The sequence below is a fragment of the Chaetodon auriga genome, chromosome 2 (assembly GCF_051107435.1).
Source record: "Chaetodon auriga isolate fChaAug3 chromosome 2, fChaAug3.hap1, whole genome shotgun sequence".
Classification (NCBI taxonomy): Eukaryota; Metazoa; Chordata; class Actinopteri; order Chaetodontiformes; family Chaetodontidae; genus Chaetodon; species Chaetodon auriga.
The window spans coordinates 2,935,001-2,954,601 of record NC_135075.1 but is presented as its reverse complement, the minus strand read 5'-3'; the positions used below and the strand labels follow the sequence as shown (position 1 = coordinate 2,954,601).

At 40.0% G+C, this 19,601-nt stretch overlaps 1 protein-coding gene across 1 annotated transcript; it reads left to right on the top strand.

The window, feature by feature from the left end:
- Nucleotides 1-738: 738 nt before the first annotated feature.
- Nucleotides 739-18,456, top strand: sypl2a (synaptophysin-like 2a). The gene is made up of 6 exons (XM_076749827.1): nt 739-945; nt 1,170-1,244; nt 9,805-9,926; nt 11,826-12,024; nt 13,316-13,489; nt 16,264-18,456. Exons 1-6 carry the CDS (start codon nt 931-933, stop codon nt 16,387-16,389), a joined length of 711 nt encoding a protein of 236 aa, XP_076605942.1. The 5' UTR covers nt 739-930; the 3' UTR covers nt 16,390-18,456.
- Nucleotides 18,457-19,601: the final 1,145 nt, after the last annotated feature.

Sequence of the window (19,601 nt, the reverse complement as noted above, 5' to 3'; positions counted from 1 at the left end):
AGTTGTACTTAACACAGTTAAATCAACAAAAATAATCAAAATAGCATAATATAGGAACATATTTTACTATCACAGTTACTTAATGTTCCTGCATGAGTGGCTACCCTTACTTTGATACTTAACGTACAGTTTGCTGACAAAACTGCATCCGTTCACACAAGGAAGATTCCGAATGCAAGCGTTGAATATGAACTTCTACCGCCACTGGCTTTGTTGTGTTGTTCGTGTTTACCGGTTGAATTATACAAAGTAATTATGAACTAATATAAGAGCTAAACCGTTCACGGTGCAATAAATATAAGTTCCACAAGGGAGCAGTGTGAGCTCCTTCTGCTGATGTGCCTGAATTCCGCCTTTCTGGAATGGATGGGCAGCTCACTTGTAAGCAGCAGCCTTCTTTATGTGCATGCCTCATTGCTTGAAATGTTTTTTCTTTTCTTTCTTTTTTCTTTTTTTTATCATATATGTTATCATTTTAGAAGTATGCCCTACATGGAGCAAAGTTAGGTCAGGGTAATTTCACTTCTGCCACACTACAATATTGTGTGTGTGTGTGTGTGTGTGTGTGTGTGTGTTTGTGTGTGTGTGTGTGTGTGTGTGTGTGTGTGTGTGTGTGTGTGTGTGTGCGCGCGCACACACACACACACACACACACGTTTGCTCGTTTTCTTTATTTTGAAAAGTAAAGACCGGAAGTGGTGTAGATTTTATTTTGGTCGGTTTGACAGCGGTTCAGTTGTATGGGCTTTGACAGGAGTCTTATCAGTTGCTTGCTCGGTTGTTACTCTGCTGCCCGCTGACAGTCAGTAGCTTTTGTATCGCTCGCCACCTTTCGAAAGCAAACGGAGTGTAACTTTAAGTTAGCTTTGCAACCAAGCTGACAACTTTAGGAGTGAAATACAAATTGCTTTATCGGTGTGGCACGCCACAATGGACACTGTTCAGGTAGGTGAGTTAGTTGAATACACAGGTTGACAAGCGTAAGCTTTAGCATGTCGCTAGCAGGGGTTGGCTAACAAGGGCAGGGCCAGTTAGCCGCAAGGTGACAAACCAGTAACGTTAGTTGTTTGGATGCCAATGTGAACGCTAATTTTTTTACACCTGGCTACCTGCTGACTTCTTTGTGTGTCTTTGTTAGTCTTTTTACACACCTTGTTTGTTATACCCAGAAATTGGTGTCTGGATTTTCTCTGGACCTGGGACCTTTGAAAGAACCTCTTGGATTTATTCGCGTCTTGGAATGGGTAAGTCAAGTTAAAAAGTAGTTAGAATGTCTCCAAAGTAGGCAACAAACCACGTTAACGTCAGTTAAATCAGTTACGAGGTACAAGTTAATCTTATTAACCACCGTACCATTGACCCTCATGATGCTGATATTTCTTGCCTTTTTATTCCACTAATTCCATGCACAAAGCAACATGCAAGTGTGTCTCAGTGGTCAGAAAGATATTCCAGTGTATAGACTAAAGTGTAAAGACTTAAAGGTCCTTCAATAACCGTTGCAGGTGCTTCTGTCTCTGCTTTGTGCATTTGTAACTTTGGAGTCTTGGCTTCAGACCCGGTTCACTGAGTTAAATTATACCATAGCTGGTCGATCCGCATGTCCTAAGTGAAACGTTAACCTAAGATACGATGTCGATCTTCTACTGTAAACCCTTACGTGCCCCCCAACATGAACTTGATTATGTCGATGAGTGAACCAAACTGGAAGCTCAAACAATAACCAGGAAATTCCCGGATTTTGGGACTTCTATGTTGAAATAGTACAGCTAAGATAATAGTTATTGCACTTCAGACAGTTAAGTAGTAGCACACGGAACAGGACTGTGGTTGATGCCATGTGTTGTTACAGAAAAAAAAAACACAGTAAAGCAAGCAATTGTGGAACCTGGGCAAAATCGAAAGGAGAGGTGTGAGTTGGTGAGCCAACTCCACTGTATGTAGCTGTTGTGAGGAAGGCCATCTGTTAAGATTGAAGTAGCTTGGATATCCCATATGTGCTGCTGCTCAGTAGAACATCACTACCATGCATGCTGTGTGTGACTGACTTCTTAATGAGTAATCTGACTGACCGTGTACTAAAAAAGAAAACAGATAAAGAATGTGACAGCTAGTATTCATAGTGCTCTGTATTTCTGGTTGATGTACTAGTACTGTGCTAACTGCCTCAGTACAACTGGCAGTGCTGTGTGTATTTAAGGCGTGGACTTCTGGAGCAGCCATGTCCTATTGTAATTTACACATGCAGCAGGTATTATCTGCTGCTGTGCTGCAGTTTCACTCGAGGAAAGGTGCCTTAAAAATCAACGCTTTCTGTTCCGTTGTATGGTGGATTATCAGACTTCTATACACTAAATACCAGCTGAATTGTAGCAAAAGTGTGTAATTTTCTTAGTTTTGCAGTTCTTTTTTTGTTTGTTTTGATTATCATTATTTGTGGCCAAGAAAAATGAGAAGTTAGTTGATTGGAAAGGTTCAAAGTAAGTCAAAAATTTAGCCAAATTATCGAAGACACCTAATTTGGATTTGAAAATTAAAGTGACTGCAGTGTTTTCCTTTGAAATAAAAAGTCCGTTCCAACAAGTACAGTAGGACTAAGATTAATCAGAAAGTCTGTTTGTTTAATAAATGTACAGTTTATTGACCTTTATTTTCTCTTAACAGATGGGGGTGTGTTAACAACCTGTCTGATTGTCTGTTGGCTCATGTTTCTTGCTTGTGTGGTTCATTTTTAGTGATGCAGCAGACGCCTCACTTGTCATTGCAGGAAAACCACAGGTGTAATTATTAACATCAACAATGGCTCATTTCCATTAAGTGTCCCAGTAAGCTATTTCAGTTAGCCCCCACACACAACACCAGGACCATGTTTAAGCAGAATGCACCCTTCATTAATGCTGTTAATTACAGCTGTGCTTTTCCTGTTATGACATATCAAAATGTCTGCTTATTCCATGAGTAAAATGTTATTAACAAGAAAATGATGCCAAAACAAGCAGAATCTTGTGTATGATACTTTACATTTGGTTTATTTGCTTGCATATTATTTACTGTTGAAGTGGAAATTTACGGTCAGTAATTTTAAAAAATGGAAAAAGAATGTCTGAACAGTAGCAGTTAAACAATACTAACTTTTTTCAGTTCTCTGTTCAAATTTTTGGATGTAGAGCTGATGAGGTGTCTGGGTCCAGCTGGCTGCTGCAGCACAGCATTCTCTAACTGTCTCCTTGGGCAATGGTGTGCAGTGGTATAAGTGTACAGCACACATATCACTGGGGTAAATTCGCATAGGTACACTTGATTGTGCAAAGGCCATTGTATACTTGATGCAGGAAGTGGTATCAGAAGGTTTGTATGGACAGATGGTCATGTTTCTACAATTTTCCTCCATTTCTTATTAAAAGATACAAAGCACATATTGATGAGGAGTTGGCCACGCTAGTTGATGTCATGAGTAACAGCAAACAGCCACAACAGTCATGGTTAAAAGCTCGCTTTTACACACTGGCACCAAGTAAACTGTGACTGTACAGAGGCCACTGAAGAAAATGCTAACATCTCTCTTGAAATACTAAGGCAATATACATCAAATGACCTCAGCGGGTATTTTTATGGGACATTTTGCTGTAGTGGTTGGTCCTAACATGTCCCACCTCCTCCATCGGTTGTGCATAGAAAATGATGCAGGAAGTCCAGTTTGATAAAGAGATCCGTGAATTGCAAACACCACACAGTGGTGTGTAATGTTCTGAGACAGGATGTTCCAACTCTGAAACGTTTTCACAGCTGCAGGCATTTCTTTAGTCACAACAGTTGTAACGTGAACAGTAGAAATACAGCTTTGTCATTACAAAATAATGTACCGGTAATGTTCGTTTGCACATTCTGTATGTGATTGGGCACCGCAGTGCTTGCTGGATAATGTTGCAACTGGCCAGTCTGAACACGGCCTGAAAGACCAGCCTCTTTCTGGTTCAATATATGCCTCTGTGTGCTAGCTGTTGTCAGTATCTGAATCTTGTGACTGAATAGACTGCTGCTGTCTATGTGGAAATGTGTCCGTCAATTAGGTGGCTTTGCTTTTCGAGTTTGAGGATCTTCGCATCATTATGATAGTCACTGAGCTTTCTAATCTGATTTTCACACCTGCAGACATTGTTGTTCTGAATCAACAATTGCTATTTCCAATTAAACCAGTAAGTTCAACAAGTTCAAATGTTGTTGGTCTGCTTCAGTCTCATGGCTGAAATAGACAGAATTCTTCCAGGGTGAGACATTCTTAGTATTCTAGAGCTGGAAGAAATGGTTTGCCTCCCTCCTCAATTGTAATGCTTTTGGAAGATGTTTAGAATTGATATTACTGAATGTCAAACTGGCCTGTATGCCACACTCTTAAATATGGACATAAGCCAGTAACTGTCATTTTTCACAGTGTCAGGTGAAGGATGGTGCGGCTATTTTTGTAATCATGACCTGCTGGGTCTTTTTTTGGGTCACTATGGCTGTATGTCCCCATGATATGCTCCATACAAATGAAGATTGTTGTACAAAAAGCTAAATTGCTAGTGTCAGAATCTTGTGACTGCCTGCTGCTGTCTCTTATCTGTCCTGCCACTCCCTGATCAGGAGAGCTAGTGAGGAATGCATCAGTCAGGCGTTGGGTGGGACACTGGAATCAGGATCTGGAACCCCTGCCCTATCTGGAGGGTTATTTGGGGTGCTGTCAGATTGGCCCGGGTGGGTCAAACAGGGCTGAGATGAAAGCTGAGAAATGGTGTGGAGATCCAGAGGCACCTGAAAGATGAAACCCATTCCTGGAAATCCTCAGTGGGCCCGAAGCTTGCTAAATACTGCACTGCATTTCTCTGTGTGTGTCTTTCTGCTATTTATCTTGCTGTTACTACACTACTGCAGCCTGCAGAGTGTTTACCTCAGTGCCTGTGCTTACCCAGTGCTTTGGCACACTGTATGCAACTCTTGTAGCTGAAAAGGATCCTGATGATTTGATTTGGGAATGTGCATTTGTAGATGTAGGCGTAAGTGAACAAAGGACATTATTCTTGGGAGAAAGTACAGAAGCAAGAATCACATGTCCTAACCAGAAGCTCGACATTGGAGGAAGGACGTCCTGGGGAGGGGGGAAGTGTGTGGAGGGGCTGACCTTTGTCACTCAGTACTCCTAGGTACTGTAATGCTGTATTCCTTCATACTTTTCAAAATACATTCTGCAACACCAGCATTTGATTGTGAGAAACTAACACATTTTTTGTGACCATATCATGTCATCACTGTCATGTGAAAATCAATTTGGTTGCTTGTAATTAAGGTAATGGACTACATGCCTTCAGTGGGTTGAGGTCGTTTTCCAAACCCCTTCGGCTTGTGAAGAACTTTCCCAGCGAGGGGAAACAGTTCTGCTAACACGGGCAACAAGATATTGGCAGGGCATGCTGTAGCTAGAGCTCAGCAGCAAGTGTAGCTACCAGTGCAACCTGAATGGCGCTAGCTAATCTAGTAGTAGGAGGTGCACAGTACATCGTGGAAGAGGCAGCAGGAATGCAGGAACTCTCTCACAGATGGGCCAAACATCCCTCTGATGGTACAGTAGTAGTGAACCACCATCGCATCCCTCCCCAGCACCAAGCAGAGGTGAGGGAGTGAGAGGCACCTAAACATTACTGCTAGCTCATGCTAAAACCCGATTAGCAGGAGCTAGCAAGGCATGCTGTAGGCCAAGATAGTCGACAAGCAAGTGATGCAGCCTGAATGGCACCAGCTAACCTAGTAGTTAGCAGAAGTGAGTGTGGTAAGTTGTTGAAGACGGAGTGGGAATGGATAAACACCTTCACAGATGCACTGGTCGTCTTCCCTGTAGTACAGTATGGCTAGTAGTCAGCACCGCGTCCCTCCCAAGCAGCCGGGAAGAAACAGGAAAAGCAAGAAGACTTAACAGTTCTACGCTACTAAGAGGATCCTCTCAGCAACACCCAATGGTGACTCAGTTAATATTTTACTGAGTGAGACTTTTCTCAAGATGACTGAGTAAGAAAGGGAGAGGAGCAGTGCATGCACTGGCATTTTAAAGGGGCGAGGCTGCTACCCCCTGATTGGGTGGCGAATGCAAAATTCTTTCTTAGATGCGGAGGGCAGAGCACACATGAAATAAAAACAGCGTAGCAATGTTTAGAAAGCTCACATTGTAATTAAGTATTGGGTTAGGCAGTGTAATATTGACAAAGGCTTATGATATGGTCATATCAGATCACACTGCAATTATGTGCTTAATGACACCTTCAATAGTTCTACATGTTCTAAACGCAGTTGACAGCTTTCCTCCAAAAAAAAAACGCCAGTCATAGATGGATTATCAATAGAATTTTATTCTATAGTTTGGACTATAGCTAATTATTTTTAAATGTTATTAGTAATGCATAGAGACACAATGTTCTCCCCTAAACACTGTACAGTTATCAATGTGATAACAAAACCAGGGCGGGAGGTATGTACAAGCTTAATTAATAGTGACAATAAAATCATTACCAAAGGCCTAAATAATCAAACAACCAAGGTACGCCCTGATACAATTCACTACAATCAAACTAGACTTGATGAGGCCCCTACTTTACAGGCTTAGAAAGAATTAGTCACACTCAGTGGCATCAACACGGCCACCTGCTCGCTGTGTAGCAGGGTAGCAGTACATACATTGTGAATGATGAAAGTGTGTAAATATGGCACAAGGGATAGCTGCTCTCTCAGTGAACACATTTGTGTTGTCACACAGTATATACGGTCATAATGTCCAACCCTAATGTGAAGTGTGTCTGTGGGTGTCTCTATGTTTGTGGAGGGTAAGGGGTTGGGATGAGAGGTATATGTGTCACGTGTAAGATGAATAAATGTTGTATAAATGTACATATCTCTTATCTTGTGTGTTATGTCTTTTGGAAATGTTATTCTGACACCATCCTAGGATAGTATATGTTACCTTATACAATGTATTATTATTTATGTTCGTCTGTAAGAGATCCTTAGCAAATCCCATGATGAAAGCATGAAATGAAACAGATAATTGTATAAAAAAAGACCATTACATCTCATGGTTATCCCAGCCTTAAGGAAACACTTGACATATTTTCTTCATACTTTCCACATATTAGTTTCATGGGTGGTATGTTTACAATGTGTGCCAACTTTGGCTTGATAAGAGCTGCTGTATGAAATCCTTCTCTGCTCTGTGCCTAGTTTGTGTCTGTATTTTAGCATGTAATGTCCTTAAAAATAGCAGCCAGAATCTCTATGGCATTGTAGTCGAGTTGTAGTTTGTTTACAGATAGAGTAGCTTGAATAAGATTTTTCCCGTGTTAGAAAGGACCACTGGTGCTTCTCAAGTGTGTAAGAGCTTTTTAGGAAGACTTGGTTGTATAGAATCACTACGACTGCCTTCAGGAATCAGGCTTCTAAATCTTTTTGTACAATGTGGATTGCGCAATTTCTTTACATCTGTTAAGTGTCAGTGTAGGGAGTTCATGCTATGGCTGAAGAAAGGCTGTTCAAATCTTGTCCAAACCTTGATGCTTAATTCATGACCCACCTGAAAAATCTGTTACAAACAGATGCAAACTGGACATATTTTAACCCAACCATGGTGTGCCAATAAATTAAAACTTCTAAATTCTCTTTGTTCTGCACTGCAGTCAACTCTCTGGTGGCCCTCGAGTGCCATCTCAGTTTTTCTGCACAGTCAGTTCATGCTAAAGGTTAGAGGAAATGGTCTGGGTTCCCCTCTGCTTTCCATTCTTCCTGCCAGTGTCTGCTGTCTGTCAGCATAGTTGTAGATATCAGCTTGTTTTTCTCCCATGAGAAGAAACTTTTTGCTGACATTCATTCTTATGTGATAGGAAAAACAACTTTGACAGAATAAAATATTCATTCACATTTAAAGGAGCAATATGGAAGAATTTTAGTTTAAAACATTCAGAAATTAACTAAAATTATCAAATGAATGTGAAAAAAAATCAGTTTTGACATTATATCAGACGTGTGAATTGTGTTTCAGAGATATCTACTGAAGTTAGCATGCTAACCAGCTAGCCCCAGCCTGCCCTGTCTCATAATACCACTTTGCACCTCAAGAGGCCATATGAAGTCACTGTAATGTCCAGTCTGTCCTCAGTCCAGCAACACTGTGGTCCCTGGAGTCCTGGTCGGAGCTGCTGTACTGTATTATGAACTGTACTGTGATCAGCTCAGTACTGTTGCAGTACTGCAGTAGTGTCCGTCGGTCTTGTGTTCAGTCTCGGGTTGTTTGGAGCATGAATTCAACAAGCGGCCAGTTTTTACATGTCAGTCTTACTTATCCTTTGTTTGCTTCTCAGTGCTGCATTATAAATATGTGCAGCGAATGCAGTAGTCCACCCTGCTTGACATAAAGGCAGGAGTGAGTTGCTCTAAATCTTGTATTATATCTAATTCCCACTATTATCCAGCACTCTCTGGCTTAGCAATTCATTTCAACATTTACAATGGGGAAAACATCAGTTAAACAATATTTAGTTAAATGACTCATGAAATCGAAACCAATCCAACAATGTGTTAGTCGTCCAACACTTTCCAACTTCTCTTACCTGTCAGTGGCTCTCATCCCTGAGTCCATCAGTTCCTTCTGAAGACACAAAACTGGTCCCAAATACATAGTTTCATCAAACAGCTGGTCACTAACTAGCTGTGTGTGTGTGTGTGTGTGTGTGTGTGTGTGTGTGTGTGTGTGTGTGTGTGTGTGTGTGTGTGTGTGTGTTCATTGTCAGGAAGAGACAATAAGGGTTTATGGTACACTTAAGATTACTAGTACAATATTAATTCTTCAATAGAAATGCAATCAAATTATATGATAGCCATCAAACCAATTGTTCACTGATGCCTTTGTGGAGGAAGCTGTCAGCCCGCTATATATATGTGTTTGAGCTCGATGTGTTAGAGCTTCATATGGAAGCTGTCCTGCAGAAGATCCTTTCACTGATGTTCATTCAATTCTGATTTTATTATTGAATTGTTAGCATTTTGTTAATCCACCACATGATTAGACACTATTTTTTAAAATGTAAAACACAGAAAGAAAAATTTAAACAAAAAAAAACAAAAAAAAAAAGCACTTAATTCGGGAAAAAAATTAAATGGAATCTGGTCAAAATGAAAACAGATTTCATGGGGCCCTACTTACTGTCTACTACTTAAGTGTATCTTAGTTGCAGCATATGGCATGTAACTACAAGTCAGCTGTGAAAAGATGGCTTTTTGCAAGAGCTGGACTGATTGGACCTGAAAGTTTGGTTTGTCAGCCTCACCGTAGGGGTTTGCCATTTGCGCTTTCAGCCCTCTGAGGGGGAGGAAGGGGAGTTTCCTGTGTGGAAAAAGAATGTAACAACTGCTGGGAGGAGAGTGATAGTGAGGTAGGGATGTTAGTTCAGAAGAAAAAAAGCATTTGTTCTGTAAGGGAAGGGAAAAGGTGTCATGGTATCAGTGTAGAAGCTTAACTCTGATCCTAAAAGGCAATATAGTTAATTGTGTCTCAATTTAATGTTTAGAAATATGAGGACATTAAATTGGCTTTAATTTAATTTCTAACCAACTTTGTATTCAGATTTTTTGTTAGTTCAAAATTACAGCAGCAGAATCAGGTTTGATTTCCTTCAAAACCAAAAGCCTGATAGTTTGAGGCCTGTCAGTCAAACAAGCTGTCTCTGTCTCTCCCTCAAACTGTCTGTTTAAAACCTCCCATCCTCGCTTATTTCTTTGCCTCTACAGGTGTTCACCATCTTTGCCTTTGCCACCACCGGAGGTTACTCAGGGACAACCCACTTTACAGTCACCTGCCCAGGATCCCAGGAGATTCAGAATGTAAACCCTGTATTTGGCTACCCATTCAGGTACTGGAGAACACTAGAGCGCTTCTAGTCATTTACTGTTTATCTGCAGTTATTGTGTGAAACAGGATTTTGAGATTATTTTCTTGAAATTTGCTTCCCACACTAAAACACTTAGAGTTTGGTCTTTCTCACCTTTCAGCAAACAACACAATTGTTCATTACTGCCATCATCTGGTGAAAAGTATGGTTACTCCACTACTCTGCAGCAACTTTCTCACTTGTTGCTTATTCTGTCTCTCAGTGTAGGTGAACACACAGTACTGATGTTGCAAAGACATCTATGTTTATGTTGTCAGGTGACTGCAGAAGCAGAAAATAATGATTTGTATGCAGGTCTGAATGCTCCTGGGTAACCAGTGCAAACAGTAATTGCTGGTCTCTGTGTTTAGAGCCCCTGTAAAAAAGGACTGGACCTCATGGTTTAAATCTATATCACACTAAGAATATCCTTGAATATCGAATTATGAATTTGGACAGCTTAGTGTTGTGAAATGAAGACATGATATGATAACATCACCACCATACATTTCCACTGAAAGTCAATAGAGACAGAGCTGTTAATCAAAGTGATGATGATCACACTGGATGTCAGTAGAGGAAATGGCGCTAGCATGAAACTTAGCAGTAGTTTAGCTGACTTTGCTGGAATTCTGTATGAATAGAGCCAACGGAGATGAGCACTTAGAGGAAATAAGGGTGAAGAAACACAACATGCATGGTGTTGTTAGGTCATTTAGAAACACGATTGGGGGAGATATTTGCTAAGGATTGCTGTCCCTTTTCAGGCTCTGAATAGTGAAATTGTACAGTTGTTTACTGGTGGGCTGCACTGAGGTAAAGTAGAAATTTTACACCGGGGAAAAGCTGTTAAATCTGTTTAATCAGTCATTCATGGAGGGGGAGAGATAAAAACAGTGTGTAAGAGAGAGAGCTTTTATTCAGTAGGTCACACAATGCAAATTAAAAAATGCATTATTAAGTTACTTTTCAGTAGATCTCTATTAACCCAGAGTCTTCTTCCCATTACCATGTCAGAATCAGAATACGTTACTAGTGCTTGAGGGGAAATTGGGTCAATTGCTCTTGCTGCCATTGTAGAACAGTAATAAGATTAGAAAAGGAAATAAGGGATATCTTTAAATATAGAGTGTTTAAAAATGTATACACCATACAACAGTATAAATGAACCATAAATAATATAATACATGTGAGTGTAAATATCTAAACTTTGCGTATTGTGCTACAATAAATAACACCAGTCTATATAAAAAATATATCTGTTGTGCAACATTTTGCATTAAGTAAGAGTAATAGAATACAAGAATACTACTACTGCTAATACTAAAACTATAGTAATAACATTACTAGCAATATATAGTGATATAAAAATGGTAAAAATAGTTGATGATGATAATATTAATAATAGTAATGGTAATAATGATAATAGCAGTAGTAGTAGTAGAATAATGCAGTATAAATTATATACATATACACCATATTATTACAGCATTGAATTATTGTTGATGTGGTGCTAAAGTTGATGAGGTTATTATAATTATGAGGTAATCAGTTAGACACATAAACAAATCATCAGGAACGAGGTCTGTTTATGTGTCTTCTGTTCATCATAATACTTAATAACTGGAGAAAATGCTGTGAAATGAGCTGATCCGGGACCATACAGGGGTTCAGCACGCAGCCTTTGTAAAATCTTACAAGTCTCCTTTAATCCTTTCATATTTTCTTTTCCTGCTTTCCTTGGATAGAAGAATAACCCAGGTGAGGACTGTTTTTTTTTTTTTTTTTTTTTTTTTTTTTAAGTTACACAACAAGAGAGTAAAAACCGGAGTCATTTGAGCGGTTGTTGAATGTACCCTCCTCCTCTCTACCTGCTTTCAGGTTGCTAGCACACCCATATAAGATCCCCTCGTGTAACAGCAGTCCAAGCAATGAAACCTTCCTGCAAGGCGACTTCTCCTCCTCTGCAGAGTTCTTCGTCTGCATCGGTGTGTTCGGGTTCCTTTATTGCACTGCCACGCTGATCCTCTACCTGGGCTACCAAAGCATCTACCGCCAGACCACTCGTGGACCCATCATAGTGAGTACATGTCCTTTGTTCAGCAATGAGCTTGGTGGAAACCCCCTTCACATCCACCAACCTGGGGTATGAGGAGAGTTGGGGTTGTCTTTTCTAACATCTTGGGTATTCAAACCAATATCAGCCTGGTGGGTGCATGTTATTTAAGGGTCCTGTGAGACACAAAAGATAAACCAGGAAGTCCAGTTGGAATAAGCAGGGGTGTAACAGTGCAAAAAAATTAACGATTTGGCATAAACCTCCTTTTTTGGGTCATGGTTCAGCACAGCAGGGAAAACAACACAACTGTAGGAGTTTTTTTTTTAAAGATTTTTTTCCTACCTTCCAGTCTGCATCCGATTTGTATTCTTTCCTGACTGAACTGTTTTTTTGTTTTTTTTTATTTTTTGTTGTTTGTCACAACAACAGTGTTATTGTGTGGTAAATACAGTAGAATTTCTGATGATCTAACTCCAGTTCTATGAGTATGTGCTTCGCCCTCTGACAAGCTTTGCTGAGGCAGAGCCTCGATGTGGTAACCAGGACACAGGGGGGTGGGATGAGTTGGGGTAAAGCAGCAACTGTTAAATGACTCTTCCTTGATTTTATATTGGTTTGCTTGTGATAAATAAATAAAAGCAATTTCAAAGCTGTGCTATGAAAAATATCCCTCTTATTTTGTCACCAACACCCACCCACCCCCTCCATAATTATTCCACAGAATCAAATAAGTGTTTAATTGCATTCATTTCATCTTCCTTTTGGTATGGCCCTAATTTCATTTTACAACTTTCTCTAAAATGTCATTCTTAATATCTCAGACAGAAAGAGTGTCAGTTTGATTTTGGAGCACATGTGCATAGACAAATAGAGGCAATCAAAAACATGTACAAGGGGCTCCAGCCCCCATGTGATCATGAACATCAATATGTAAGTATAGAGAATGGATGGATGGCAAAATAACCAAAAGTAGCACATCAGACAAATATCATCCAATACAGTTTGCGAAATTATTCACTACATTATTAATTATGAATTATTCTAGGAGCCTGTATGCAGATACAGACTGTGGCCAAAACACCGGTGTTTGATACTCTATTGCATTCAGAATATAAAAAAAATGCACAGCAAATAAGAACTGTTAAAGACCTGAAAACTTAATATTTTGTTCTTGGAATGAGAGCATGCTCATTTTGTATGTTAGAAACAGCATGATTTGCATTCAGCCTGACCTAAAAACCCTCTGAATACTCAGGGCACATTAATGTGTATGTAAACATGCTCAGTGTTTGCTTTGTACTGCTCCTGCCAGGACCTGGTGGTGACCGCTGCCTTTGCCTTCCTGTGGCTTGTGTCGTCCTCAGCCTGGGGCAAAGGTCTGACTGATGTCAAATGGGCCACTAACCCAGACAACCTTGTGGAGTCGTGCAAGGACATCTGTAAACCAGGAGACTTTCCTTCCATGGGTCGTCTCAATGCCTCTGTGGTAAGTCATGGTAAAGTAGTGCTGCAGACCTTTCTCATACCCCGTGATTCTCAGAGAGAGCGAACAGTATCTTAATAAACTTTTAGAACCTGAGGAAACGTATCCTGTCTACTCCAAGATTTACAGTAGCATAGCTGCAGAGATGTTTCCAGCAGCTGGGGAAAAAAAATAGGAGACACGTGGTTGCACATTCCAGGAGAACTTTTGATTCAAAATAGCAACAAGATATTCAAATGTATTTATCAGTTTCCGACATCATGTGACCAGTTTTGTCCAAGATGTAATCAGTCTACCCACATAGCTATGCTAAACAAGGAAACTGAGCTTACAGCAGCAGTTCCATCTACTCCCCTTAAAACTTTGTTCATTGCATCTCAAAGTCATGCAGATTCAATGATTTTCTTTCAAATATTTTTGCAAATTATTGTATCCCACATGATATCATTACTCATAGTTCATTACCACAAAATTTCTGATCTTTAATGCAGAATGTGCAGGAAAACTATTTGGCCACAACATCATGGCCGTTTAGACACCATAGGAGACAAACATCACTGCCAAAACATCAGCTAACTTATTTTCAGAACCAGGTCACATTCACATTATTTAATCTTGCCGAGCTTTCAGCTGGAATCCATTTTAAAAAGCACATGAAGTTTACATTCGTTTATAGGCAATTATTCACTTTAGGGAAGAATATTTTTGGCCTTCCCCTCTGCATATGGAGCTTTACATAATCCTGAAAGTGATTCAACTTTCTGTATTTCATGATTTCTCCTGCATTGAAATGTGTAGATCTGCCTGTCAGCCTTTTCAATATGTTGAATCCACAAACTCTGAAGGGCATCATTCATTTCATTGTATTATTATTATACAGTTACACTAAACCATAGTGTCATTCTTTTTAATATTATTTCTGTTCCTTACAGATGGTGTGTGTAGGATACTTTATAAATAACTGTACTTCATCCATACCCAAGATAGTGGGAAGCTACATCTGTTTAACCACTATTTTTGTCCAAAAGCATCTTGATCTGATAATCAACTAAGCCAACATGCTTCATACTGACTGTTTTCACCAGCTGTGCACTGTTTTCAGGAGCATCACAGTTATAACCCTATTACACTGTGCATTTTGTAACAGACTAGCACCTAATGCTGAGGTCAGACTACACAAATCTACCCCAAGTTTGAGACAAATTTGTCGTGGCCGACCAATTACCAGCGTCATAGCCGATTGTGTGAACAAAAAAATCAGGTGTCTAGATTTATTTAGTATGACATGCTAAAGACACCCCACTACACTCCATGACAACCTGACACATCTAGTGTGATCTCCCACATGTTCCTGGGCGTTTACCAATCAGGTCCTCTCTCCCAAGTGCAGTCAGGTAACCATGGCAAAGAGGAGGGGGGGGGGGGGATGCTGAGGTTGCTTCTGTCAGGTGGGACAGTGAAAGAGAGGAAATGTTGGTTGAGCTGTGGCAACAGTTCAGTTCTGTTTGACATTTCCTCAAGGGAGGAGGACAGAGTCAAAAAAGACAATTCTTGGCAAGAAGTAGCAGAAGCACTTCACCAGCCCGGCGAGTAGCTGGCTGTGCTGTCATAACATTATCCCTGTCCTAACTGCGGGAATATGCTTATCATTACTAATTCCAGGTCTAACATTAAAGTAGCCTGATTGGTGCAGCCAACACAGCCAAGCCTGCTCCTTGTCAAGTGAATAACTATGGAAATAAAATTACTATATGTGAGACTTGTACCTGCCCTGATTGCTATCTGGATGCTGCCCAGTAGATGTATAAATAATGAGCAAATTGGCTCAAGTTTACGCTGCCTCTTGCATTTGCTTTTTATGTTACAGCGCATCCACAACCGTTTTTTCTTTCTTTTCTTTTGTTGGGTGCACAAGACCACCACCATCACACACAACTCTTTTGTCACTGTAATTGACAGATACTTCACCCGCCTCCCCAATGACACCTGAACTGATTGTGAAATAAGATGTGCTGTGATTAGTCGGGGTCATACGTGTAGTCTTGCCAGTAACCCAACCAACACACAGCAACAGTACGGCACCCACACCCGCAGCACTGTGATTGTTAGATCTGACACGGTGACCATCGTCAAAGACAGAAAACGTGTAGTCTGATCCCGGCATAATACCAACCTCAGTATTCCATATAAAACTGGAGGGTGGCGGATAGTAAAATGTTGCTGTATGTAAGTGCTCTTGTGGCAGAGTACAGCCAGTGCCATCTGGTGTCCAATTGTACACCGTCTATTCCCTTTCAATGGTAGGACTGTTTCACTATTTGCTGCAGCAGTGTAGAGTTAACTATGTATAATACAATTTCAATGCACTTTGTAGAATGAAAATGTCATCTTATGGTAGCATTTTTATTTTCCTGTTTTGGGTGCACTATTTGAGTCCAAAGAAATGTGTAAATGCAATAACTGTTCACATGTTCATGTTTTAGCATCTGTGTTTTTTGACCATAATGAAAGTGCTGATGTTCAGGTCAAACCTGTTTTTAAGCCTTACTGGTCGCCAATATTCAAATTTCAATGTTTGCTACCAAATAGTACACAGTGTTTTATAGTGTTACCAGGAGTGGTGGTGTTGAGCAAACAGACTTTTAAAAGCTTATGGCACAACTCAGCTGGAAGGCAAAGGAGGAGGACATAATGTAAACACTGTAAAGTTTAAAAGTACACAGTAAACAGTGTTTGTTGTCATTAGTCATCTTGTTTGTTTTTCTGTCTCTCTACAGATTTTTGGCTTTTTGAACATGATCCTGTGGGCAGGCAACTGCTGGTTCATTTACAAGGAGACTCCTTTCCACAAGGATCCCAACCCACCGGCCACCATGGAAGAAGGAGGGGCCCCTGGGCCCTAGCCACATCACTGAGGTCCTCAAGCTTAGCCCTGTACCCACAGCAGATCTGCTTTGTCCCCAACACTGGTCTCTGATGTTCACCTGCAGAAATGGAAATAAAAGGAAGGCAGTTGTCCTACATACCCCTCATACCTCCCAACACTTGGCAGTGTTGGACAGTTAATCCAGTCCCCAGTGACTGAGCAACACTAAGTTCTTTCTTTTTTTCAAAATCTGTCAACTCCCAATTCCTATATGCCATGAAAACACTAAGTGCAAATACAAACTAAAACACTTTCACACTATGTACAATAAGAGCTACTGTGAATATAGCTTGAGTTGAAACCTAAAACTGTCTGCATTTGGTGTTCATAACAGCAGCCCTGCAGTGCATTTGCTTCCACATTAGCACACTGCCCTCCCCTGATGTGGGGAGTCACCTAGTGATGAAATTGTGATGTAAGAGCCCAGAATCTCTACTGGTCTTCAACCAGGGAAAAGGCAAAGGATTAACAGAAGTTGAAATCAAACATCCCTCACATCCAATAAAAGTGTGGCCATAAGAAATGACACCCAGAGGTTAACTTTAGGTGGGAGCAAATGCATAGCCAGGGTTCTCTCTTTAGCCAGGCCAGTTCGACCCTGTGTAATCTGGAAGAAGTGCTACAGTTCAGATCCCAAGCACTGCGTATTGCAAAAACATGTCAATAACTGTAATTTCAGTAGATGAGCTTGTTGGTTAAAATATATTGAATGCTCTTTTTCCTTTTGTATAATCGGACTATGGCATGTGTTCATACTGTAGAATGTTCTCTCCTTTTCTGAACTCTGCCTCCGAGGCGCAAGACCATCTAACAGTTAAATTCACAGCCATGTCATTCCTCCAACAATATTCTCATCTAATAATCTAAATTTCACGCACTCAGATGTTTTAGCACACTTTGATATTCTTGCCCTTAACTGTTGATGGCAAAAAGAAAATACAATACACACCAAGTAGGAAGAAAAATCACACTACATTCTACTGCACCTGTCTGTACTTCAGATGGGTGAGCAGAGACCTTTATTTTAAAAGTACATTTTGCATGATGTTTCAGGTTGTTGCAGTCTTGTTTAATTCTCCCCTGTATTCAGAGTAAGACAGGCATTCTGCATGTTTACTCCAATAGCTGTTATGCATGACTTCACAGTGGAAGTGACTAATAGATGTCAGGTTTAGTTCCTCGCTGATCAAAATGTTACATTTACACTACTCAGTAACAGCAACACTCATCCTTGTTTGAATTATCTTTTGCAGAAGGTGACCTGCAGTGACATTATTTATATACAGTTCATATGTATTTTTATGTACATGAATTAGTCCGTTGCATATGTTTAAAAGCAGTGTTGGGTTTCGGTTTATATTTCCCAGTGGAAAAGTGTCAATGTGTAGCTTCGCTTTGATTTTTTTTTTTTTTTTTTTTTCCTTGTAATGTTGTCAGATTTGCTGTTAAATTTATGAAACCACTGAGTAGCCTTAGGCTTAATCTTGTGATGATAAATGGTTCAAGTAACAAAAGTGGCTAAATGTGTTTGCCACATTGATGTAATCCTGCTGTATTTTTGACTCCTGCCTGTAGTACTGCTCTACATGTAACTTTATAGCCTGTACAATACATTAGAAGGTTTTTTGCTGAACTCCTACAGTTGCTCTGAGTCACTGCTGATGTTAATTTGTCAACACATTGAGTATTTGCATTGCACTAAGACGGATCTAATGATCTCAATGAAGTAACTGTTTTGATTTGAGTTATTGGGCGTTCTGGGCAGCTGTTTTCTTTCATTGCCTTAGCCTCTGTAGGGAATAAATGAGGGGCTGTCCAAGTCACTACAAGTAAAGTAATATATTTTCCACATCATATTGAAATTAGACAGCTATTTAGTAAGATGCTTTATCAATTTTTAAAACATGAATCTTAGTTTGATTAGAGCACCAAGAGTATGTGGATGTTTATGTAATGAATTATACTTTCTGTATTTTATGCCTCTTTTGTGCAAACGGAAACAATGATCTGTATTGATGTGTAAAACATGAAAGCTGCAAGTGCTGGATTCTGTCTCCTTTTTTAATTACATTGCAGAATGAGTTTATACACAAGTACGTCTCTACTTGTTCACATGGTTTACAGACTATGTACAGAAGTTGTATATTATAGCATTTTTCATAGTAGCCTGTTTAGTCTTTTTTTTTTTTTTTTTTTTTTTTATTGCACCAAAATGATAAAATAAGACAATCCTGCTTAAAATTGATGGTCTAGATATGTGTTGCTACCAGCTGACTCATTCGGTCACTGGGGTCAGATCTGTCTGCCAAAGTATCTTCATCATACTAACAGGGTGCTGCCAAGTTCAGAAATTCTACCTTTCTATACATAGTGAGATCTGTTTCCTATTTGAATTATAAATGAGTTAACTGTGCTACTCAGCCAGATGTATGTAGAGGTAAATAAAATCATCCAGCTGTTTGTTGGGTCACTGTTAAGAATAAAAGAAAGTGCCAGTGCCGTCCTTCCAGGGCAGATTCCCAGAGCTTTGTCACTCCTCTCTTTCTGCCCTGCCTCACCACCACTCCTCTCTCCCGCCAGTAACAAACAAGGAGGCCATGAGGGAAGGCCTGTGTGGAACCGGATGCTGCCGTAGTAAACATGCTACAGATGCTACAGAGAAGTGGTTCACAGCCATTTTGTTTTTGACCCCTTAAAAAGAAACAAAATCTTAGTATGAACAACAGGTTTGAGTTCAACCCAGGAGCGATTGGCTCCATTAATGTAATTAAATGGATGTCTATATATATGTCTATATATACATTTATATAAAAATCCTTTGAATAATCCGGTGACCTAGATTTATCTTTCGACCACTTAGAAGAGATAGATGGAGTTGGGAGCCACTGCCATGTGTGAGGTGTATATGTGTGTTTGTGATGTGAGAAGTATTCTTCCCTGAACCCAGCCCTCTTCTGACAAAAGATGAAGTTGGTGGCAGTATGGAGACAGGGCATTATTTCAAGTATTTTCTCTCCTTGCTACAGGTCACCTTTTGCCCATTGAGTCACACTACTTTAGCTGGTAGGAGTATTTATTTCACAGGCTTTGCTCAGTGCTGAACCCAGGAAACAAACTTTTGACAACCAGATGCCAGGAAAGTAAAATAGGTGATTGCTAATAAGACTACTGAGAAAAAGTTAAGTTGCA